Source organism: Lissotriton vulgaris, chromosome 3_1 (genome assembly GCF_964263255.1).
Source record: "Lissotriton vulgaris chromosome 3_1, aLisVul1.2, whole genome shotgun sequence".
Lineage (NCBI taxonomy): Eukaryota > Metazoa > Chordata > Amphibia > Caudata > Salamandridae > Lissotriton > Lissotriton vulgaris.
In genome coordinates this window covers 1,355,246,074-1,355,272,514 of record NC_141689.1, presented here as the reverse complement: position 1 = coordinate 1,355,272,514, position 26,441 = coordinate 1,355,246,074, and the positions used below count along the sequence as shown (strand labels likewise).

The following is a 26,441-nucleotide window of genomic DNA, read 5'->3' as shown; positions in this document are numbered from 1 at the left end:
ATCTGTAGTAATCTGTACTTCACAATTGATAATACTATTTTTAACACAAAATATTATTTATCATATCAAATGCACATATATACATACATCTCTATTTCAACAAAAACACCTATGTACACATATTTAAATTCGAATACAGCAAGGAATCTGTCACAACAAAATAAGAAGAAATTCTGTTTTCACCCAAAGACGTACTATTAAATCACAAAGAGTGCCCCCCTATTCAATCAGGGGATCCACTAAGAGGAAGTCGTGTACAGACAAAATCGGTTCTACAGAGTTCTGAACCAAAATTCAAGATTGTGTTCAATCAAACAATTTAATCAGGTACACAATATCAACAGACTCCTCTTGCGAGAATGGCATGTTGGCGCGGACGCGTTTCGGCCTCCAGGAATCTTGGCCTCCTCAGGACAAGGGTGAATAGAGAACTACTATTCCAACCAAGGCGTAGTCTCCAAAAAACCGCCCAGAACAATATCAATTTCTCTTTGTAAAACACAGGGAAATTCTTCACAAAACATCACTTGTGACCCCTTATAACGTGGAACACCCTCCTCTTCTGAAATTCTTATACTGTCCGCCAACTCTTATTATGCAAGTAGACTTAAATGTAGGAAATACACGGCTGCTTCCATCCCTGTAAACGCAACTCAGACAGGTGGCAAAAAAACCAAAATAAAGTCACAGTGTCCACATAACTAGCATCACCAACTGCAAGCACTGGTCATTCATCCTATATCTCATTTGTCACGAACATCAGACATTGCTTCGTACTCACCAGATTCAGACTGAATTATATACTATTAATGACAGCTTATCCAGCACAAGTATATTCGGTAAACCAGCTATCCCTCCTCTCCTACCAATTTCACACCTCTTATTCTTTTATCCATTCAATAAGGTAGAAAGGAAAAAATACCTCATCCCATTGCTGAAAAAATTCTGTATCCTCTTGCATAAAGAAGCCCTTGACACTTTGCCATCATTGGAAACTCTGTATCTATGTTTCATGCTTTCAAACTTTTTACTTGCCCTTCTTAAAAACAGAAAAATGCACTTTAATCCACATTGGGCAAATTTTTACTATTTGTACTGTCACCAATTAGCGGGTGCACTCTGTGTTCATGCATATGAATCTACTGATTTCTTATGCTTATCCTTATAGCTGTTTTGATTAATTTGAGACCGTCCTTTTTAATATCATTATAGCTGTTTTGCTGTTTTAATGATGCATAATACATTTCAATGATTTTATGTACTTTTTATGCATTAATCTAAATGCGAAATAAAGATGGATGATGATGAATACATATTGAATGAATCAACTACTGTTGTGACTCATCTCTAAATTAGATAAACAGTTCCACCATGTGGCAGACTGTCATAAGTGGAGGTTTTGACAATTAAGTGCTGATGCCAAGCACCAGTAACCACCAGCATCTCCATGGGCCCCTGCATATCATTCTCTAGATGATCGCGTAGAGCACTCTGTGGTACTGGAATTGTGTTAGAGGGGAGGATTCATATCCTTCTGCCACAATGTTTGCCCACTTGCCTGCCACACCATTTTGAATGAGGTACCCCACCTTCGTGGTGTCTAATTTGTTACCACTTCCCTATCTCAACCAGTCAGAAACCAGGAACACCATTCTAAAAGGATCAAACGGGAGTACATGAGAGCACCTGCCTGTCTATTTAGTAAATTGTGCCATGTGTGCACTGTAGAGTTTATAGAGTCTAGTGTGCCAGGTCTCCTGGTAGGGGTATGAAACAGCATTTGAGGGAGAGTGTTAGGATCGGCAGCTACCCTCTCAATGTGTAAGAGTGGTAAACTCTGTGGCCCGTAAATCAAGTAGTGTGCATGGGAGCTCTGTGCTGTTCTATAATATAGTTCAGGGTCTGGCGCTTTTAGACCTCCCATTGAGTTGGGCAATGTAAGAATGTCCACTTAATTCTAGTTTGCTGCCCGGCTGAAGCCAGTTTTATTAATGTTGTGTGAAGGACATCAAATATATGCATTGGGAGGTGCATCAGAATGTTTTGAAACAGGAACAAAAATCTAGGAAGCACTGTCATTTTCATAAGAGAAATATACCTATTAGCGAAAGTGACAGATCAATTCAATGAGCGACATATTCCTCCAGTTTGGAGATTGCCTTTCCGTAGTTGTCAGAGAGAAGTAATTCAGGGTCAGTGTGCACTTGTACATCTAAATAGAGTACAGGATCAGTTGTCCATTGCAAAGGGAAGTCCAACTCCACTCGTGTCGTGGATGGAGCCGGAGGAAAAATAATAGATTTGGCCCAGTTGACCTTTAGGCCTGATAGAGACCAGAGTGTGAACCTCCGTGAGTACTGGAGTAAGATGTCTACCCGGATCTTGGATATATAGGAACATATTGTCAGCATATGCAGAAATAATGAGACGATATCCAGGAAAACGCAGTCCTCTGTGCCAATGGTATTTTCCCGGTGCGCATGCCAATGGTTCTGCCACAATGGCATATAGCAGAGGCGACAGCGACAACCCAACCCTGCAGAGTTCCTCTCAAAATTGTAATAGGAGGCATGACAGTGTTGCTTACCCTGATTCTGGCGACCATAATATTATTTAGAACAGCTATGAGGCAGAGAAAGACTTCGCCCACTCCGATACGCCGGAGTACAGCTTTCATAAATGACCACTCCACTGAGTCAAATGCTTTCTTTGCATCTAGGAAGACGGCAGCAGCTTTGACCTCGGAGGTAATATGCTGTATGGTGCCAAATACAGTTCTAAGATTATGTGTTGAGCTAAACCTTGGGACAAAGCCAGCCTGCTCTGGACCCACCAGCAACAAGACCAACGGGGCTAGACATTTAGCTAATATTTTGGCGAAAAGTTTTGTGCCCAAAGCGGCAGGCAGAAGTTAGGTGAGCCGCAATGAGTAGAATTGAGGCCCCGGCTTTGGAGGCTGGCCCGGCCCAGTGCACCGGGGCTCCGGGCGTGGTCACCCCACACACTCGCCAACAGCAGACAGTGCCTAGCATATGTTCCCTACCTAACCGAGAACAGGAACAATCATCAGACCAGAAGCCTGAGGCAAAGGAGGCTGGAGGGGGAAGTATGGGAAGGCACGGTAAATGAGACAGTCTACGACCATAGCGGCGGCCCCACAAGGCGCCGGTACGACAAAGCGTAAAGGACTGTATGAGCGAGGTGCCCTCAGGCTCATAGTGGGAAGCGGGGAGCAGCGCGACAGACTCCTACATTTTGAACGGCATCCAGGACCCAGCTAAGTGATACAATAGCATTGGGGGTTGGGGGTGAGAGACAGGGCGTCACAAGGCAAGAGCTATGTGGCGTGGTAGGCGGGACACGGGAAGGGGCAAGAGGAACTGACACAGAGGCCTTAAGAGTGATTTTCAGTGATGGCTTTATTTTCATAAATACTCTTCTCTGGCGGCTTGTAAATCTCTCTCTTGCGAATGCCGCTGGATCCGTTTTGGTGTTCTTTAATGGATCCAGTCTGCTACCGTTTCGGACACGTTAAGCCCCAGGTATAAGGTCTCCGGAGTGGTAGGATACTCTCACAGCGGATGGTGCCAGGGAACAGAGAAGAGAAAAACAAAAGGAACAAAACACAAGTATTAGGACGGTCGTCCTGGTTTCGAGACTCGAAAGGGGCCGGGAGTGAAGGAAACCGAGTGTTCTGGTGCCTTTCCTTTACAGAGGTAGTGCGATACGTGCTCGTGAGGCGGAGGGGCGTGCAGGCTCTTTAGGACTATGTACAACTATGTACAAAGTAGGTAGTCCAAACAGGTGTGCTCAGGAAGCAGGAGTGGTACGCTGTGCCACCCAACCTGCTAACTTGCCCCGTACCTGTTGTAGCCACACTCCTCCCGTGGGAACGTGGCGGGGCGACGTGTGGGGTCGTTGGCCTCCTGGCTTGATGTTACTGCTGCTGTTGTCCAGGCCGCCGGCTAACTCGTCTGCTTCGTTCTCCGCTCTCTCTCAACTTGCTCTCCACTCTTCTCTCTCGTACTCCGCCTCCATGGAAACACCGTCCGTCTTCTTCCTGATTCCGTCTTCTTTTGACGGGTCCTGCGTGACGTCAGTGAAACTGGGAGGAGTCTTGTTCTGCTGAAATCCCCAATTAAAGGTGCTGGTGTCTTTTCCTTCTTCCCAACTCCATACCGGTTGATCGTCACGGTGAGGGTCAGACTGTTGAAAGGGGACAGAAGTGGAGAAGTGGGTAAGAGGGGAACGGCGGACCACCATTCCTTTGCCATGTCCGGTCCCTCGGGTGTATTGCCTGCCCCGTCACAAGCTCATACCCCAAAAGACATAAGGCCACTCACGGTGCCGGGATTGGTGAAGGGGCTGAGATACTGGGGACTGGATCTCAAGAAACCCGACAGGCAGCTAGAGCGATGAAACCCCCCTGGGCAAGCGGCGGCGATTACTGAGACTGGGCCCAAAGAACTTGAACACAGCGATAAAACACTGCCTGGCAATGGCGAGCTGACGGGGGCCCAACCCAAACTGGCTAGATTTTCCTGGAATAGAGCAGGGGAGGGGCAGGAAACCACACAGCTAGAAGCCTCAGATAAGCTGACAAACCCCCAACCGCAACCTGACCTTACGCTCAACGACATTTTGGGGCAATAACGGGAATGCGCACATAATTGGAAGCCCGCAACGATACAGTTAACATTGAGGTGTCCCTTATCCAAGCAGACCTTCGCAAAATGGACACTAAGGTGAAAGGCCTGGAAGATACAACCACAGAACTTCATAAAGACACTGCCCTGCTCCAAGAGCAAGTGAGTAAACTACAGGACGCTGCTATGGAGAGACAACTTAATGAGTAAGAAGGGACCAGCAATTGATCTATTTGTGGAGGATCTGATCCTGAAGCACTTGCAGCCCAAGAGACTCTCGGACTACTTTTCTATTGAGCGAGCCCATCGGGTCCCGGGAGGGCGACCTTAAACCGGGGGCTCCCCTGCAGATAATAATAGCGCAAGTCTTTAACTATAGAGATCGGGACATAATACTTCAAACCACGCGAGCCAACCCTACGCTCAAATTCAAAAATAACCTGATCACATTCTTCCCTGACTTCACCACAAAGGTCCAAACTCAGCATTGCACTTTCCTAGCAGTAAAGAGAGCATTGCGAGACAGGGGGTGAAGTATACCATGCTTTTTCCATCAAAGCTTAGAATAGAATTGGATGGAAAGACGTGGTTCTTTTCCTCACCGGATGACACATGGGATTGGCTGGAAGGATGGCGCTGAGTCAAAAAGCCACACAGAGGAGGGAACGATGGCCTCCGACCAAATGGATCCAACCAGGGAACTGAACAAAGTAAGGATCCCTCCCGAGTGGAGAATGAATTGACCATGCGCAGCTGTAAAGACGACTTTCCAACATGGAAGGGCCAGCACCAAACACAGATAAGTGAGTCAGAGAGTGTTAATGTGCACCAGGGACGCCTGGATGTTTCCTCCCTTCACTCAGGGACTTGGACAGTGGGTGATCTGGTGTCCCTGCTGTCTGCCTGTTAACTGCTACGAAATGAAGGGTTGGCTATTGATGTGAGGGAGGCCGGATTCACACCCCTAGCTGCGATGAAACAAAGGCTAGCTCAGCTTAAGGGGGGAGGGGGCTGCCAGCACCTATTGGTATTGGGGGGGGGGCAAATGCACTCTGCCTGGTTTTGGTGTGGGTAGTTTAAAATCCACTGACAGGGGAGCAGGGAGGGGTCACGGATTTCCTTAATATCAGAGCGCCCAACCACCTGGGGAAAGATATGTAAGGGTCCCTGAAACAGCGAAATACAGGGGACGAGCCCTGAGGTCATGCTGAATGCTCCTTTCTTCTTACCCACCACCAATATGACGGAAGCTAAGATAGAAACATCACTCACAATGCTGACATGGACCGTAAATGGGATGGGGGACAAAATCAAAAGGGGTATTGTACAACACTAGCTTAAAAGACAGGCCCCTGATATCGTGTTACTGCAGGAGACAGATTTAGTGGGTAACAAATGCAAAGCTCTAACACAGAGGGGATACAAGCTCCTGATTCGTGCAGACTATTCTTCAGGATCCCAAAGAACAGGTATCCTGGTTAAAAAGAGTCTGGCACTCACACAGACACGTACATGGGCGGATCCGGGGGGAAGATTTGCAGTATTGGAGGCGCAGTGGGAAGGAAAGCGCTTAATGTAGTCTCAGTATACCTCCCGCCTGCACTAGGTAAAGAAGCATTGGTAGACCTGGGGAAAATCATAGTAGACCTCCCAATGGGTACCCTGATCATGTGGAGGGGATGGGACACCGGTCCTCCCACGGGAGAAGCATTCTCTAGGATGGTGGAGCTATAGCTGCTTCCCTGCAACAATGGCTGAAGAGGCAGAAGAGGAGTAGGAGACTTGTTGTTGTTGTGCAGCACCCTGCTAACGACCTCTGTACTTTCACCCTGTAGGATCTGTACAAGGGATTTACCTGCTGCTGTGGTTGCTGCCTGGCACAAAACAACAAGTTTCTTGCAAAGCCATGGAACTGCCGAACGTTTTTGGGTTGAGGCTGAAGTCCCAAAGACCTCGCTGTAGCCTTGTGGTCCTTAAAGTGCTGCAGCGCCGAATCCACTGCTGCACCGAAGCCACTTTAGCCCCAAACAGGTGGGACAAATCAAAGGGCAAATCCAGCAATGTAACCTGGACATCAGGCAAGAATCCTTAGCCACGCAACTAGGCTTGCCTCCTTGTTGCCACAGAGGAACCCATTGCTCTGGCTACAGAGTCTGCCATGTCCAGTCTAGATTGGATCACTTGGCAGGCAGCAGCTTGGGCAACTGATAACACCTCTGAGAAATGCCCTTGTACCTACTCAGGCAACTTCGGGACAACCTCTGTGGCTGAGTCTATAAGGGCACAGATGTAACAACCGAAAAGACATGTGGCATTTGTGGACTTAAGGGCCATACTCCCAAACGAGAAAACCTATGCCGATTGCCCCATGCGCTTTGAGTCCGTATCAGCAGGCATAGATGGGAAGGAACCTGCTGACAGCCTTGAAGAGCATGAAGCTTGGACCACCAAGCTTTCCGGCAAAGGATGGATGGACAGAAATGCAGGATCACCAGGAGTCATTTTGTATCTCCTAGCCAGGGTCCTGGAAACCTCTGGAGTGGACACTGGCTTCTGCCAGACATCCAGAACGGGCTCTGTCAATGCCTCATTGAAAGGAAGCAGAGGTTCTGTCACAGAAGAAGAGGAATGAAAAACCTCTGGAAGAATATTTGATTTTAACTCTGCTGTAGGAAGAAGCAACTCCAAGAATTCTGCAGCCTGTCTAATAACAGTGTGATATGTGGACACCCCCGGCGTTAGCAGGCGCTTCGCTGATATAAGCTCCCACTCAGGAGAAGTGTCCAGGCCACTAGCCTCCTGCAAACCCTCAGAATCCAGGACCCACAATCTCCCCTTCCTCAGCCCCTCCATGTTCTTCTTGGTATTCTTCTTCCTCCAACAGCCTTTGAGCCTCTCTCCAGAATTTCCTCCTCAGTATCGGTGATGCCAGACACGGTGCCAGTGACTTCAGGATCAGTGTTGAAGGGAGGTCCAAGGGAACAGGAGCTGAAGCCGGCCGCAGTGGAGTCAGCGCGGAACCAGATGGCACCAGGGATGAACCACCTAAACAAGCTCGACCCTCCAACAACTTCAACAGTGTTGATAACCTCGGCGTCAGAAGAGACCTACTCCCTGGAGCCATAGACATGAATGGCATGAGCAGTGTCTTGGAAAAGTGAGGAGGAAAACCTCCCAGGGAAAATGCCAACTGACCCATGGGGCCAACAGGCACACAAGTAGGGTTTGCAGCTCTGGCAAACAAGCCAAACATCACTCTTTTTCAGATCCCAGGAGCTGGGAAAGTGGGATAAGTCAGATCCGGTACCATAGGCTCTCGTTCGAGGAGGCATCAAGTTCAGCTCCAGTTGCGGCGCCGGATACCCCGGAGCCAGAGGTGGAGTAGTTTGCTTCGGCAACGGTGAAGGCATTACACCTCTTGAAGCCAGTGGAGTCACAGCTCTCCGAGCCGGAGATGGGGTCGGAGTCACCCCGGGTGAAAGAGTTGGAGATCTCACCCCTGCAATGACCTCTGGGACTCGGCTACACCGCCTTCAGAGTCAAATCCATCAAAAAGCAACACTGAGAACCTTGGCACTGCTTCTTCTTGTACTTCTTAGATGACCTCAAAGTATGAGGAGTCGGCGACTTCCATCAGGTCTGAGACCTCCTGCAACCCCTCTTCTGCTTTTTGGCCTTGGACACGAATAACCTGGCCTCCCTCTCCTTCAGAGCCTATGGATTTATGCGCTTGCATGTACTGCATGTCCCGATGTCATGATCCGATGAAAGGCACCACAAACAGTCTTCATGTGATCAGGGATGGACACCTGGCCCTCACATTTTCTGCATGGCTTGAAACCCAACTTCCTCGGAGTAGTTATCTTTGACAGCTACAAAGACACAACAACAGCAACAAAGAAACTTCCAGAAAAGCCTGGGAAAAAAAGTTACATGTTGACGGCTTGCAAAAAAGGGAACTGAAGTCAGCACGCCAACGAAGACGTCATGCGAAGTCGGGTGGAGAGCCATTCCATTGTGAAGTCCTTGTCGATGTGGATGAGCTGAGGAGAAGAATTTCCATGGAATGCTGCGCATTGGGATAATTCCAAAGGTGAGGAATCTACAGGCAGATTTATCCATCAGTTTATTCCTAAACTGTGGACATTGCAACTCCAGCATCAAGGGGTGTATATTATGCCATCCCAGCAAGGAAGAGAAAATAAAAGTGAAGATCAGTTCTTTAGGGACTCAACTTTTTGTACCTGACTGATAAAATAAAGGACACTTGGAGGACATCAGAATGTTATTTTTGCTCTTGGACACAAAGAACCAAGAAGGACTCATGCAACAACACAAGCTTGGCCACATAATACGAACTGCCCACAGTGAGGAACTCTGCCAAACAGATAAATTTAAAGATGGAAATACGAGCACTTGAACAACTGCACTTAATCAAAGCTTCCTCGTGAAGAGCTATCCAGCTCGAAATGCAATGGGCCCCAGATATGAATGTGAATTCTTGAAATTAACAATATAATTTAGGCTTACAAGACAATGAAGTGCAACATTTCAAAAGATTCAGATGCATTTAAAATACAGTTTTGCAAAGCAAAGAATATTTGTTTAGAAATCTTTCTAAAGAATTATATGAGCAAGGTAACATGATTTAAGAAAGGTAACTTTGTGGTACTTTGCCTGAAAATATACCAGCACCTGCTACACTTTCTTACAACAATCATATAAATAGCAGCATTTTAGGTATGATGAAGACATTGTATTTGATAGCAGGATTAGCCTTGCATTGAGACTGTTACAATGGTCTGTTTGTTAACTGACAGCTGCACCAAAACAATATGGCCCTATTGCAACGAGACACGTGAGAGAGAATGGGTATCACAGCATTAATTCGATGTAGAACTACTGTTAACATGGCCAATGTGTATGGAGAGAGAAATATATTAGAGTCTAGGTGTAATCCCAGGTTTTTCACTTCAGTGGAAAGGGGCAAGTCTTTCCCATATAGTTTTTGAGTGGTGGGGGAGGATGCTAAAGAGTCCTTTCCTCAATACTATAATGGATTAGAGGCTTTTGAATTATATAATGGCATGCAACAATGCTTCTGCTTTTAAAAGATGATGTTGCTCTGCCACAGTGATTCTGACATTAGTTTGACAGAGATTTGAGTGCCATCAACATATGATTGAATCCCAACCTGCTTACCTTGAAAAATGTTGAATATTGAGACATGATACAGGTTGAACAAAGAAGGAGAGAGAGAAGATCTCATCAGGTGTAAGACAAACTTCCTCATAAACAAATAGCCGCAAGGAGATCAGTTACATTCAACCCTCCAGAAATGAACAGAACCATTTCAGTATGGACGGGCCAGTCTGGACGGCTGAAAGTAGTCTATTTAGAAACAGATAATGATATGCAATGTTCCAGCAGGGGGATACATCCTGCATGGTCAGTAGACAGCCTGAACCTTCTTCAACACACCACTAAGCATTGACCTAGAATCCAACTCAAACTATCTAATTTGCATACCTCGGTCTAAAACCAGACTGAAAGTGCAGGGAGCTTCGTTTATACATTTTGCCTAAAGTGTTTTTCTAAAATCTTGACCAGCACTTGCAAATACACCATAGGTCTACAGCCAGTTTTGAAGGGGCACAATGGAATTCATTTTACCAGTGATATCAATGAAACATTCTTTAGAAAATCTAGGACAATTTCATAATGCAGCAAGAAGATAATGAGAATGCAAATAGGTAGGTCTAGGATAGGTGCAAACGGTCTAAGAAGCAGTCAGTCAGTCAGAATATCTTTATTCGACTTATTGCAAGTCATACAAAGAAAGAATCCATAAAAAACAATTACATTACATACAATACATACAATACTACTATCTACATATTCTAAAAGAGGAACCAACTAAGCATTTAAAAAGGTTATGTACATGCTTAAGAAAGTTTTACATATCATGTAAAGAATGCATACTAAAAAAATCATTGTTTTCAGGGTAAAATTTGGCCAGCAGATTTCGCCCTTGCGGCGGCTACCAAAAAATTTGCCATGCAAAAAGTAATGCGTGGGTTAGGTAGAAGTTGTAAAAAGAGCAAAGCTGGACACACTTGTACAAAGCCTGCTTCTTTTAGGATAGGAAGCAAGTATTTCTTTCTCTGCTCGTGATACAGGCTGCAAAACATGACAAAGTGCAAGGTGTCCTGCACCGAAAAATTATTGCAGCTACACGGTGGGGCCAACTCAGGCTTCTGCCAGTTTTTAAAAGAACCCAAATAAAAATGTAGCAAATTAAATATGAACTTTGTTAATAAAAACCTGTGATAGGGGAATGTGACAAAGCTCAGGTAAGGGGCGAGTGAGGATGAGCAAACCAGAAGGCTATGGGCCCTTACCGCTGGTTTCAGCAATTCATGTTCCTCCCGCCGTGCTTCTTGCCTATCCCTAAATAGCTTTTTAATGATAGCTATATCCTGACCCCTAATTTTTTCCGGGGATAAAAAGAGTTCTGGGCGACCTAAATCTGTAAATGTTTTCGCTATATAGGCCAACCATGGGATGCTATTATGTTTGTCCAGGGATAGGACATCAAGCAGAATTTTATGATTCAAGGGGAGATCTTCGATCGTCCACATTTTCAACCACAAAATCAGCGGGGCTAAGCTCAGGATATCGGACAGATAGGGCAAGCCCACTTCTTTGTGGATAGAATACGTTGGGGTTGATTGTGGGACTGAGAGCAGAGATCTGATAAATCTGTTCTCTGCTCTCTGAATTGGGTCAAGGTTTACATACCCCCACAAAGGCGAACCGTATGACGCTATGGCCACCGGTTTGCTCATATAGATTTTCAGAAGAGCTTCCATGGGCCTAAACCCTAACTTACCAGCAAAACCCAGTACTGCTGAAGACGATCTTATTACTGCCAGCCTTTTTGCTCTTATCTGTGGGCCCCAAGTTCCTTTCTGGTCAAACATTACCCCCAAATAGGGAAATGTGGTTACATTGGTGACGGGAACTCCCCAACAAAAAAAATGTTTTATGTCTTTTTTTGTTACACTCACGTCCCATTACCATCGTGTGTGATTTGGAGGCGTTGACCTTGAGGTCCAGACTCTCCATAAAAGAACCAAAGGCGTCCAAGAGATGCTGTAAACCTACACCAGTGCGGGCTATCAACACTGCGTCGTCCGCATACAGGAGTGCTGGTATCTTAACGCCGCCTGCATGTGGGACGTCGGCTTCCTGGCCCCGCAGGTGGCCGCCCAACCCATTGATATAAATGGTGAATAGTATGGGGGCTAAAATGCAGCCTTGCCGCACCCCCTTTAGAGACTTAAACAGAGGGGTGCGTCTACCTTCATTTGTAACTCGGACTGCTGCAAAAAGCTCCTGATGCAGGGTGGCCATGAACGCAACCAACGACTCATCGATACCCATCTCCAACAATATCAGCCACAGTTTCGTCCTATTCACTAGATCGAAGGCCGAGGAGAAGTCCATGAATGCGAGAAACACGGAACCCTCCTTTGCCACTGTGTATTTAGGGTATAGAGACAAAATATCGACTCCAAAATATCGACTGGACATAATATCGAGTTTTAAATATAGACTGGACAAAATATCGACTGGACATAATATCGCCTACAAAAATATCGTTTTTCAGGTAAGTGAAGTAATATCGACTGTATAAAATATAGATAGCAAAAATATCGATTTTTTAATAATATATCATATTTTATAGTGTATTTTTATGTAATAATATGTGTGAATAGTGTGTATTAATGTTATAAAATATTTTATTACATGAATTTTGTTTTGATAATAATTGCGTAATGTAATTCTGTAGCGGGTTGTGGGTTTATAGGGGAATAGGGTGGGAAGTAATTTAATAATAATTAATTAATTAATATATGTTGTTAATATTTTTAATTAATAATTAATTGATAATTAATTAATATTAATTAGTTAATTAATTAATATAATTTTGAATACATTTTGTATTAGTAAATAATTGTTAATTAATTAATTGTAATTAGTTAATTACATTAATTAGAGTACATTTTTTATATATATAATTTTGTGTTATTTTTAAGTAATTAATTTTGAAAAAATAATATTAATTATTAAAATAATTACACCTAATGTTCTAATATATTTACTTTATTGTTATTGTTAATTAATAATTAATTGGTAATTAAATAATATTGATAAATTTTGGGTAAAGGAGCATTTTTAGGGTTCAGGGTCAGTTTTCAGTTCATGGGTAAAGGGGTATTTTTAGGGTTCAGGGTCAGTTTTCAGTTCATGGGTAAAGGGGTATTTTTAGGGTTCAGGGTCAGTTTTCAGTTCATGGGTAAAGGGGTATTTTTAGGGTTCAGGGTCAGTTTTCAGGTCATGGGTAAAGGGGTATTTTTAGGGTTCAGGGTCAGTTTTCAGGTCATGGGTAAAGGGGTATTTTTAGGGTTCAGGGTCAGTTTTCAGTTCATGGGTAAAGGGGTATTTTTAGGGTTCAGGGTCAGTTTTCAGTTCATGGGTAAAGGGGTATTTTTAGGGTTCAGGGTCAGTTTTCAGTTCATGGGTAAAGGGGTATTTTTAGGGTTCAGGGTCATTTTTCAGTTTTTGGGTAAAGGGGTATTTTTAGGGTTCAGGGTCAGTTTTCAGTTTTTGGGTAAAGGGGCATTTTTAGGGTTCAGGGTCAGTTTTCAGTTTTTGGGTAAAGGGGTATTTTTAGGGTTCAGGGTCAGTTTTGGGTTTTTGGGTAAAGGGGTATTTTTAGGGTTCAGGGTCAACAAATAAGATTTAAAAAAATTATTTTTATTATTTTCATTTATTATTTTATTATTATAATTTAATTTAAGTCGTTTTAAGTATATTTTAGTAATTAAAATGTAATATTAATTTAATTTAACACTGTTTTTAATAAAGTCGATATTTTTTACATCTATATTTTTGTTAACGATATTTTGTACTCGATATTTTTGTACTTACCTGTTTGTAGATACAAACTCGATATTTTGACTGTCGATATTTTGTCCACGATATTTTGGCAAGTCGATATTTTGTCAGTCGATATTATTTCAGTGATCCTGTATTTAGAGATCAGTAAGTGCAGATTTATGCATTGTTCGATAGTCCCTTTTCTTTCCCTGAATCCATATTGTAATTCAGATAGCCCACCACAACTCTCAACATTCTCCCTGAGTCTGGCCAAAAGTACTCTACCTAAGATTTTTATGGTTGAGTCCAAGAGAGATATAGGCCTATAAGAGGCAGGATCATCCCTCCGGCCTTTATTTTTATAAATAGGGACGATGGTAGATGTGGCCCAGGAACTAGGGGCTTGATTATCGTTGGCTGCGTTAAACACTTTTGACAAAACCTCCGCCCACAATTTGGGTGAGTACATAAAAAAGTCAGCAGGGACGCCGTCAGGACCAGGTGCCTTGTGTCTTGTTGTAGCCAGTAATGCTTTTTCCACTTCTTCAGGGTTAAAAATAATAAGATGTTCAGCTGCCACCGGCAATGAGGCGTCTTTAGGACCTTCGTCCTCACCCTCATAGACGTTTTTGAAATGGTTCAGCCATTTTTCATCCGTGATCACGCAGTCCGTGGAAACATTTTTATCATCAGAAAATAGAGGCTGTTTAATGATCTCCCAGAATCTCCTACTGTCCTTTAACACTGCTGCTGAAAGGAGATTTTCCCATGATTCACGTTTGATGGTATCCTTGCGTTTCTTGATGGCTGCCTTATAATTTTTCCTTAGTCTAACAATGTCATCTCCAACCCTGGGGGAGATTTTTAAGGCTGCCATCAATGCTCTATGGGCTTTTGAGCATGCAGAGTCGAACCAGCGCTTAATTCCAGGGATTCCTTTTTTTGGTTTGGCTAGAAGGTCCTTAGCTACCTGGCCACAAATTGCCTCATAAGCCGCTATTACATCTTTACCTTGTACGCCGTTTTTTTGACAGATGTCCACTTTATCTTTTATTTTAGGGAAGTTTTTTTCATAAAAATTTTCCGGGATCACTTTAGCCCATTTCAATCGTCTATCTTGGTCGTAGGGCCTCAGGGGATGTACCGGTTTTAGCTCTATTGGCGGTGCTCCCATCTCGCCTCCCCAGGCCACTTCGAGTAGTACGGGGTTGTGATCACTATAAGGTGTTATGACTGTACGATAGTCCATAGTCCGGGTTAGGATACCTTGTGAAACGAAAATGTAATCTATCACTGAACCATGATGGATGCCCGTGAAGGTCGGCGCCCTCCGGCCCCTGTCAGGTTCATACAAATCATGGTTAGCAAGAAGTTCTTCCAACTCGAACCCCTCCATGGAATGTTCAAAGTGAGGTCCCACAGGGGCCTCCTCAGCTTCCTCCTTAGCTTTGTCACTACCTCCTTTACAGGCTAGTTCACATAAATGAATATTAAAATCGCCTAATAAAATAAACTCATAAGCAAACTTGATATTCTGTGACACTGAGTATAAAATACCGTCTAGGTTAGCGACATTACTACCTCTATGTTCACTGTTCCCAGAATTATAAAAGTTAACATAGATGGTCCTGCAATTATTATTTATCACCCTTTCCACCATTAGGATGTTAACGGAGTCAGTATTGATCAGCCTGTAGCTTCCCTTCAAGTCTAATGAAAACATAATTACCAGACCACCTTTGGCTCTACCCTTACGACTGGGGACGGCAGGTTTTGTGAAGCTAGTGAATCCATCCCACCAAAAGTTGACGGATGTATCCCACGTTTCTTGCAGGGCAATTATGTGATGATTAGAGATAAAACTCAGACAGGCGTTATCCAGTCGTTTTGCGTTTGAGCCTGCAATGTTCCAGCTTATAATTTTACAGGAATCAGTTGGTAACCTAGGCTCCTTTACCCCCACCAAGCACCCTTCAGCTAGGCGTGAGGATATAACCCCCTTATTTAGCTCCGCATCGGAAAGGCTCAGTATTAGGTCAGTGTTCAGGATCGGCTTTGCGTGGGCCTCCCCCTGATGAGATAACCGGGGGTGGTCGCGATCTCGCAACTCATTTCTCTCTGATGCTTCGTTAAAAGTAGGCTCGCTGGGGTCTTCACCGATATAGCGTTGGCCACTGTTTGACAGGGGCATATTGCTGGACTCACTTTCTAGAACAATTCCAGGTTTATGTCAATCACAATTATTTAGGTCAGATAAAGGGCCATACCTGTTCCCCATTCCACATCCCCAATCAAAGGGGGTAGCTACCTGGCCTTGACCAATAACTGGGTTATTCCACATGGGTTGTGGCGTGTTTGGACGTAGCAGGAACTGATCGTTTCTCATCCGTGGAATAAACCTATTGCTCCGGCCAATAAAATCTTGACCCGGGAAGCCAGGTCCCCATCCATTAATGGCTGGATCAAATGGCATGGCAGGCCTGAAATTTAGCTCTTGCGGGTAATTAAATCTTCCAGGCTCAAGGTTAGACATGGGCCAAAAACGATCGTTTGGATGTCGGGGTCTTGTACCCCCTTCCCAGCTGGCGGCATTGTTAACTCTCTTCGCTCTAGGAGTGTTAGAGAAGGTAGCAAGCTGGGCCTCGCTAAAGAAAAATTTTAGAGTGAGGGGGATTATAGAGCCACTACGCCGTTGTGGTGGAAAGATGTTAATCAGGATGTTTGGGAGAACGTCCGCATTAGCAAAGTTTATAATCACACAGTCCCCCTTAAATTTTTTAGGCTTAGGACCGATCCAGGGTACCCTCCTAGTCATGACGATGTCCCTTGCTAAACTATCCAACCCTTGGTGTGCCATATGCATATTAGTGGTGAGCCAATGAAGCGCTTTATCTTTCAAGTCCTGTTTAGATTCTGTTTTATCTTGTGGTAAAACAGGAACATTTGCTAGTACAAGCACTACTGGGGATGCTTCCAAAATGAATTGGGCTGAAACGTCCTCATGTTTTGACCCTCTTGAATCTCCAGATGTAGAGGACGAAGAGACTCCTGCTGCCGCATCCTGACTAGGTGCCGATACTGAAGATGATGATAGTGGCTGCTCTAGTGGGGTGGGCTGTGATGCATTCTCAATAGGTATGACCTCCGCGTCTCCGGCCACCAATTTAGTTACAAGGGAGGATAAATTCTCCACCTCTTCAACCAACTTATTATGCACTACACCCGCCTTTTTGACCTCCGATGTTAATTTGTCAAGTTTCCCAATCAGAGGCTTAATGATTGTCCTGATTTTAATATCAATCATATCTTGTATCCGATTGAATAAATCGTCGTCAATAATACGTCTTGACTCTGCTTCAACATCAAGCTCCACGTATTGCACTTCACGACTTGGGGGTGGTGTGGCCACCTTTTTCCTACCTTGTTGTTTCCCCCCTCGCTTTGGGTGGGATTTTCTACAGGCTCTCACGGCCCGTGGTGCGGGCTGCTCCGGTGATAATGTTTTTTCCACTGTGATAATCTGATGGTTGGGGTCAGGGTCAATATTAGTGGACAGGTTTACCAGGACGTCAGGATCTTCTTCGTCACTGCCATGCTCTTGTGGGGTAAGGTCTGAACCATTTGTTAGGGGAATCTCTGGAGGTGTAGCCAACGACTCTATAGATGCAGCGCTTGAAGATGGGCTAACTGGGGGCAAGACTGGGGATTGGCTCAGGCCTAGAGATTGCCTCCTCTCATTGTTAATCATACTGACCTTTTGTATAACATATGAGTACATAGTATTGGCTGGCTCAGTAGCAACAGGTGCCGCTTTCTTTTTCCCCATGTCGCCTACTTCCTGTGGCGGTAAACCAAGGTGGGTGAACAATATCACAGGGTAGAGGTCAGAGGCGACGGGCAAATGGAAGTTAGGAGGAGAGTTCTGAGCAGCCTTGGATAATGCCTTATGGGTACCAAACAATGGGCATCAGGGGGGTGGCCTCGCCTAGCCTTCTCGGGCCTCTGAGGGCCACAGAGGGCCCGCCCTTTGCCCGGGCTTCGCCCCGGGCTACGACCCGCGCGCGTCCCGCGATGCGCGTCTGCGACCCTACTAAAAACTATGGGAGGTAAGAGGAGGCGGGGCACTGGGAGGGGGCGCGGCCCACACGGGAAGAGGAAACAGCTGGTGGAATTAACGCTGTTCCTCGCAGTCCCGGGGCCGCGCCTCTCGCCTCCTCTGCGGCCTCGCCGGTGTTGGTCTCCTCCTTCCCTGGGCACAGTGACGTGGAAAGTTAAAGGGCTACTCCTGTAGCGGATTTCTGCCAAAGTACACCAAAACCCTGTCAGACCTCTTGCCGAGCGGCTCTAAGAAGCAATGCTGGTGCTGTTTCAGTAAGACACTTGGTGGGCTTCAAATAGAGAGGACAGCCTCAACTTCTTTAGAAGAATTTAGCTGCAGAGCAAGGAATGTCCTGTGGTCAATGGAGATGGAGCATAAAGTTGGGCTTTTTATCAGTTGCAAACATCCATTGCAGTGTTTCTTGATTTATCAATAAAGAATTAACAGCTAGATTCATCAAAGACCCGTTTTGCGAGTCTTTAATAGCGATTCATAAGGAATCGCTATTAAGGACTTGCAAAACGGGATTCATGTAGGAATTGCGAAAAAATATTGCGATTCCTACATCTTCCCTATTTGCGATTAGCAAATTGCTAATCGCAAATAACGAATAACTCCCCATTCATTCCTATGGGCCTAAAGGCCCATAGGAATGAATGGGGAGTATTCCTTATTTGCGATTAGCAATTTGCTAATCGCAAATAAGATAGCGATTTCAAGGGTGCCAGGGGTGTCCAAAGGAAGCATGTCACCCTTGGGTGAGTGAGGGTTCTTATCCTTAAGGGATGTCTCCCCCAGCCATTTTTGTAGTATTACGTCGGTCCTGAGAGAGGTAACTAAGCACATTTGTTGTACACAATGTTGGAGACTACAGCTGTGCAATTTAGTGTTGAGTGTCCAGAGGACACCCTGTAGCACCCCTGAAATGCAAATTTACACAGGTGTTGCGCACACACATGTCCAAAGGAAATGTGTGTGTGTAACATGCAACAGGGAAAAATGCACTAAAGTGATTTTTTCAATTTTTTCGCTATTTACCACGAAGTCAGACTTCGTGGTAAATAGCCACCAAATATTGCGAATTCGCAATTTCAAATTGGTTAATGAATTGCATTTAAGGAATCTCTAATAGAGATTCCTTAAATCCAATTCCTCGAAAATATGCGATTTTCGCAAATAGCGATTTTTGCATTTGGGATGATGAATCCCAAATGCAAAAATTGCACTCGCAAAGGGCCAGATTCACAGAATCTGGCCCTTTGCGAGCGCAATTTAGCTTGATGAATCTGGCTGTAAGGTTCTTAGCAGGGCTACATACTTGCGAAATAGCAAGAGGTTTATTTGGAAACAAAAACCAAGATTGGCAGGCAGTAGATGTTAAGATTTTGGGTCACAAGGGCTTTTTTTTGCTTCTGCAAAGGCTAGCTTATAATCCTAGATTTGGAGGCAGACAGGCTCCTTTTTCAATCTTTCCTCCAATGCAACTCCAGTCAACAGTCAGCTGTCCTCTTTTCTTTTAATCAAAAAATTAACAATTGAGAAGCATGAAACTGCACCACAGGTGTTTTGGTCATGGCACAGAGGAAAGGATGAATGTCATGAGTGTCAAATTAAACCTTCAAAATGTTTAATTACATTCAGCAGTAGAGTTTGAAGGAGAAGCTTTTAGAGAAGCAAATGTTTGCTTTAACCAAGAGTCAGAGGGTGGGGGATTTACCAATTGTTGAAACCATAATTCAATAAAAAAAGAACAAGGCTGGGCAATCATTTTATGATTAGTAATCCTCATTCAAATATTGAATTCTCCTAAGGTAATGATGGCAGTAAAATAGTGCACAAGATCAGTACGGAGGTCTAGAAAAGATAGTGGTGTTTTTGCTTGAAGGACGACTACAAAGGACTCCTGTTATACTGGCTCTGCAAAAAGACTGGTGGTAATAGGAAAATATTTACAACTTTCTAGAATATCAGGCACTGAATTCCCTAAATTGCATGACAGAGGTACTATCTACAGGGAAATTATTTTCAGTTCAAAAACCTAAAATCAAAGTAGACTGCTGACTGACAACTTTGCTAAAACAAAATGCTGATCATTTTGTAAATGTGGCTTTCTTAGTCAGTGTGCATCAGTTCACAAGAAAACCTTTTAACTAATGGACTACATATAATGGAAAAACCTTCTTCAGTTTTGAATTCCTTGATTGAAAAAGCATGCTATTTATATATAAATGTAAACTACTTTTTTTTACCTGATTACAGGGTAAATGACAACACTTAGTAAACAGGGCAAATGAGAAAAGTACTTATCTTTCAACAATCAAGTAGCTGCATCTTACCTTTGTGTTTCTAGCTTTGGTGAATTTAATGTAGAGATGAAATAGATGGAAGAACTCATCCCTACCTCTCCCTGCTCATTCAAATGTACTGCCTCCTTTTTTACCTACCAGTCCATTCATAGGCATTTGAACCACATGGGAGGGGGGGCAGTATCTGTTTATGAATGGACAAGGAAGAGGCGATGTGCCATAGCCCAGCATGGTTGCCGACCATTCCTTTCACAATAATGAAACAAACCATTCCCCTCCCGTTCGCTCCTCTGACAGACATTTTGGGCCAAGAGTACGAGGGATTAACAGTTTCCATGTTATTGGAGAATGACAAATCATTTGATAAAAATGTTCTTATTCTAGCAAACCTCCTACAGCATAACACACCATCAGGCCTCTGACAATTACTAGTGCATGTTTTACTGATTTAGATTAACTTCAAAATGTTCTTTGCTTTTTTGTTTCCATGTTGGTACCTAGAAAATGCTAATCATGGTCCTAACTACAATGTACTTTCTTAGAGCTGTCATTAGAGCCTAAGTAGTACTGTATTATTGTGAAACCAGTTTGTTAGTTAGCAGAAATGACAGCAGGTTGAGAATGACTAAAGGGGCAGTAGCAATCAATCAAGCATACAGTGAAATACCTTAACATTGTTTCCTTTTAATTAAATTCTGGAGAAAACATTTAGTTTTTTTTTATGCAACCCTTAATATTGCCATTTTAATAATTTCATGGAGCAGTACTGATTTTTTTTTAAAGGAAGAGAAGCTGAATCAGCCATGTCTGGATTCAATCACATGACCCGAAGATTACACAAAGATGGCAGCAATGTGACACTCACCAAGCTATCTAACCAGTTACCATGTAGGTTGTTTGATAAAGGTATGTAGCAAGCTAGAAATGAAAAAATGTCCCACACAAATAATCCCGTTCAATGATTACACCTAATGGTAATGTATTTGGAGGAGGTAACTAAGAGTACTGTTGCTGGGGAAATGTACGTGGAGACATACAATCCATTTGGACAGTGATTCTTAACCTGTGGTCTGGAGAATCCTGGGGTTTGGCAAAGCCTGCTCACGAGTTCTGCGACTGCTTAGAAAATTGAATAATATTACCAGATTAATAAAGTGTACATAAATAAAGAAGCAAAATGTAAAGTTGAACATTTTACAATGTGAAGGAATTAGAAATTCGGAGTTGAACATTTGGTTAGTATTCTCGGATTGATTTGTTGGAGCAGTGCAAGTGCACCAAACAGACTATGGTATGGATGCTGAGTGGCCTCAATGTAATTTAGAACAATTCCAACCTTCCATTAAAATAAAAAAAAAAGATTTATTTTCTTTACTTTCTTTGCAAATTTATAACTTATGTTATAATTATCTGTGTATTTGTTTGATGAATGCGTGGTTCTGTATTTTTGGAGTATTGTTTTGCAGTTCAAAACATCGAAAATGCTCAAAATGTAGTTCAAGGTTTCCAGTATTGACTCAATGTGTGTGTGTGTGTGTGTGGGGGGGGGGGGGTCCAGATTCCACTGATGATTCAGTGGGGTCTCCAGATTCCAATTATGATTCAGTGGGGGTCTCCTGATTACATGAATGATTCAGTGGGTGGGGGGTCTCCTGATTCCAGTAATGATTCAGTGTGGGGGTGGTCTCCGGATTCTTGTAATGATTCAGTTGGGGCCTCCAGATTCCAATAATGATTCAGTGGGGGTGGGGGTCTCCAGGTTCTAATAATGATTCAGTGGGGGTCTCCAAATTCCAATAATGATTCAGTGTGTGTGTGTGTGGGGGGGGGGGGTCTCCTGATTCCAGTAATGACTCAGTGGGAGTCTGCAGATTCCAATAATGATTAAGTGGGGGGTCTCTCCTGATTCCAGTAATGATTAAGTGTGGGGGGGGGGGTGTCCTGATTCCAGTAATGATTCAGTGGGGGCCTCCAGATTCCAACAATGATTAAGTCGGGGGAGGTGTCTCCAGATTCCAGCAATGAATCAGTGGGGGTCCTCCAGATTCCAGTAATGATTTAATGGGAGTCTGTAGATTCCAATAATGATTCAGTAGGGGTCTGTAGGTTCCAATGATTCAGTGGTGGGGGTCTACTGATTCCAGTAATGATTAAGTGGGGGTCGACATAAGTCAAAAGTTTAAGAACTGCGGAATTAAGTGGTAAACTTGAAGCAACCTGAATTATGCTAGCATGGAGAGAAGGTTGAGGGTGAAAGAAAGAGTTGACCATCATTTGTTTACACGGCTAAATTAATTCTAAAAAGAACTGAAATGTAACATTTTTCCAGAAATAAATATTTGCTGTGGTGAATTACCTGAAAGCTTTGTTAGGATTGTGGCAGCAAGTTCTTGAACAATTTCATCATTGCTTTTTCCCGCTCCTTGCATTGTTGTTCTTGGCTGGACATCTAGAATGGTGGTGATTAAAGTGCTAGTCTCTTTTCGCTGTACAAAATACACACATTGATGGATTTAATAAATGGCAGGCATATTCTTGACCAAAACAATATCTTTGACACCTTTACTACAGTTGAATTTTATAATCTGTATTCTCGCAACATGGTGGAAACGTATTGTAATATTAGTGCAGATGACTCCATGCGGTAACCCATTCACTCGCATTTCACTAGCCCATGCTGTCATAACTGTATGCAGGGCCGAATTGGCTGTGCCGGTCATCGGGCATTTACCCGGGAGGCTGGAGGGGTGGAGGACAGTTTTGCAGATGGTGGTCAGTTTTGTTACTGGTGGCCAGTTTTGCAGCAGTGCTGCAATATCAGTTCCCAGTAACAAAAGCAGCAGTGCTTCATACTTGCACCCGCCCCCCCCACCACCACCACCACCACCACCATCCCTCCTGGGGCTGGTCCGACCAAATTGCCAGGGCTGATTTGAGTTTCTAGTCCAGCACTGACTGTATGCCACACCATTATCTTATCGGTAATAAGGCAGAGGGAGTTACCCATGGTAGTTAATGAGTGTTCCTTAGCTATATGTCATGGTCAGCTCTAGCAATCTATTACTGTAGACGATCCACAGGCATAGGTTTAGGGATTTCTGTCATGCCCAAGTTCGGCTTTAATTATGCCTCAGGTTTTCAGATGTAAAATAAATGCAGAAAGCAGAATCTTCCCTTTTACAGTCTCACTAAAGAGAGCTTCAGCTGTCTGTCGCAGGCACTGCATAGAATATTACATAGACTTTGATTTGGGACAGCCTCTTGCACGTGTTGCTTTCCTGTCCTTTCTTCGGTTGGCCCTGCCCTTGGAGCATTTTCTCTTCACCCTTGCTTGTGACTGGTAAGGTTTCTTCCTTACACTGCCGATGTTAAACTACTTTTCGTTTTTCTCATTTCATTTACTGTTTAGACATCCATAGAAATGCATGCCCAGCTCCTTCCGCTCTGTGTGGACTTGGAGCATACTATCACTGTTTCCCTTGCTCCCTGAATCTCTCTCACAGTGTTTTCCCCTCCCATCCTCCCTCCCGAGTATTGTAGGAAGTTGTACGCCTTGCGAAGACTCTAGGACTGCGCCCCGAAATGGAGTTAAACATGTGTTGGTTGCTCGCGACATGGCTCAAATCGTTGGAACCCTGTCCAAAAGACAAGGATTAAAAATCACTTGAACAAAACCTAAGACTTACAAAAATACATATGATATACTCAGCTCTGTCCTACAACCCCCTATGGATTATGCTTTAATGGGTAGGGGTATACCATTCTACAGGACAACTGAGCATCCTGCCTTCCCCCATTAACAAGGTCTGGCAACTCTGGGATATTCACCCCTTATCTTCCCCATATCCCTCCCGAGTACTGGCCTGAGAAGTGCATGACTACTTCGTGGCATGTGAGGCACCAGATTTTGGGCTTGGTGATGTCCTAGGTGTTGCACTGTAGCACCTTCCTGTGCCTCCAGGTGCCCCTTTTCTCTAGTTTTCTCTGTATATCCTGCCCCTCTCCCATTCCATGCCGGTTGCTGCTATTGGCTTTGCTAATTGCCAAATGCTTTAAAATGTGCTGGCATTAGCAAAGTCAATAGCTGGCCATCTTAAAGATCTATTTCGTACACTTTCAAGAAGGCTGCCACATTATGTGATATAATATGGAATGGTGATGCAAAAATAGCAACCATATTTCAAGCTAACCACTACATTGTGTGATGCAATGTGAAATGACATTACCGTCATCTTGAAGTATTACAAATAATTCTGGAGGTTCACGATAGTGGCTGCTGCTTTTTGTTACTATGGGTCACACAACATGACAGCCATTTTAATTGTATGAGTACGTTATTTTCTATATTCTAAAGATGGTTGCTATTTTGTGTCATGCTACGCTGCAACAGGCAACGTGAAGACAATTTAAAAGTATTGAAACATTATTTTCATTAAAGTTGGCAGTTAAAGTCAAAGTCAAAGATCTTTATTCGGAATAAAACATCCATAAAAGTGCATAACAAATACAATGGCAATTAATACAAAAATAAACAACTAAAATTTAGTCTATCTAAAGTTGGCAGTTGATTTATGCCATGCTGCATCATGCAATGTGGTGGCCATCTCGAAAGTATAACAAAGGGACTAAAGTTCGCCAACCACTGCTATTGTCTATGCCAATGCCCGTGCATTTTAAAAGCCTCCGACATTGCAAAAGCCAACAAATGTGATCACAAATTAATAGCAATGTAAGACAGATTGAGTTTGCCAATGCTTGCTATGCATATGCAGTCAATAAACATTCAAATTCCACCCCACACTCATGTCCCCCAAGGTTTACTGCCCATGTATTACAGCTCACAAAGGGGAATAAAATGTTTCTTCTGTACAGCTCTACTTAGTTACTCGGAAACGAGTAAGAAGGACACATTTGAAAGGCTTCTTTCCTTTTCACAACAAAATAACCAATGAGCATTCAGCTTTCCTGCCATGTTCTCTCTCACATATGTTCAAGTTTATTTTTATTTGCATAGGTAATTAAAACCGTTGCAATACAAAAATAGCTTTTGTTATAATCAGAATATACATATAAAACGCCATACTTCATATATCTTGTGTTTATAATTCTTTCTAAAAAGTGTGCTATAATTAAACAATAAGGAGACAAAATTTCCTAGCCACATTATTTTCGACTTTGCACATATCGTTTATAGGTTGAGGTACTTAATTCAAGTCCGTACTTTGTCTTTATTGACTAACAACGTTCTGTAATGTGCAAAGAATTGCTTTCGGCTTGAGTAAAGTACATTTGTGCCAAACAGGGAGCATTCTGTGAAGGGCTTCATATTTAGGGTTGCAACTGTTTATAACCAACTGAAATCGTTGTCAGCTGTTGTACTGGCAGTACCTTTTGGTATAACCTCAGCAACTATACTGGGCAACAGCGCGTTTGTAGTTCATTAGAAGCACACAATACTTAATTCCACTCCTTACTTCCTTTCCCTAGTTATGCCCATGTTCAGTTAGAAGTACTTTCCACTTCGAAAAAGTGCTTTAGTGGCAGAAAAAGAAGGTATAGGAAAACGACCTCTTCAAGCCTCGTCGTTGTCTTGCATTTGTTCCATATGACTAGGTTGTTTAGTAACCACGTTGCTGGCATTTTCTTTTCGCATAGCCGCAGAAACTTTAGTAAGCAGCAATTCAATTATGGGTCGTTAGATGTAAAACATGCCAGCACTGCTTGCCTCCTGGTGTGTACCCCTCGCCGATTAAATTGACGTTTTCACAGTTGTTTCCGTTCTTGTCAAAGTTTTTTACAAGAACATAGTAAATGCAGCAGATCTTCTGGCGCTGAACCACATAAGTGGCACGTAAAGCCCTCATTCTCCTTTTGCCTGGGTGGAAGATGCTGTATGCAGGGTAACAGACCAAGTCTATACTTCAAGAAAGTGATTTTTATAGTTTTAGCATAGCCCAGGTTAAAGTAATTTTGAGTGGCTGGCTCCGTATAGGTATTCAGAGTCATCCATCTGTGAGCACAATTTGAGAGAGATGCTGTGTCCTCTAACCACGAGAGATGTTCGACTGTCTTCCAAACCAGTTTTTAGGTCTCGCCTTCGCAGCGCACATGCGCTACAAAGGCAAAAAGACCTTTTCTGATCGCTTTGGCTTTTCAGCCAAGCCCGTGCACGCGTTCCATTGCCTTCAATGGCAACGCGCGCACGTCAGGAGATTCACATGCGGGAGCGCGCGCCGCCATCTGGCAGCAATTATCGCTCCCGCAAGTGAATCGCGCCTGCCCCCCTCCTCTCCCCCCGCCGTGCAAGGCACTCGTGTTTGTTTATTAGAGCTAGGCAGCTTCAATCTGCTGCGGGCCGTATCGTCCTCGAAATGCTTGTTGTTTTTTTTTAACCTGACGGTGGATTTAAACTATATTTCATTCAGTAATAATGGTAGTTTTGAT

The 26,441-nt window shown here is 43.6% G+C and overlaps 1 protein-coding gene across 1 annotated transcript in view; it reads right to left on the bottom strand.

The window, feature by feature from the left end:
* Positions 1 to 26,441, bottom strand: part of DNAH6 (dynein axonemal heavy chain 6) — a 2,460,712-nt gene that overhangs the window by 114,721 nt on the left and 2,319,550 nt on the right. Inside the window, exon 71 of the mRNA XM_086961829.1 lies at positions 22,354 to 22,483. Coding sequence (XP_086817955.1) covers positions 22,354 to 22,483 — 130 coding nt within the window. The remainder of the gene's footprint in view (positions 1 to 22,353; positions 22,484 to 26,441) is intronic.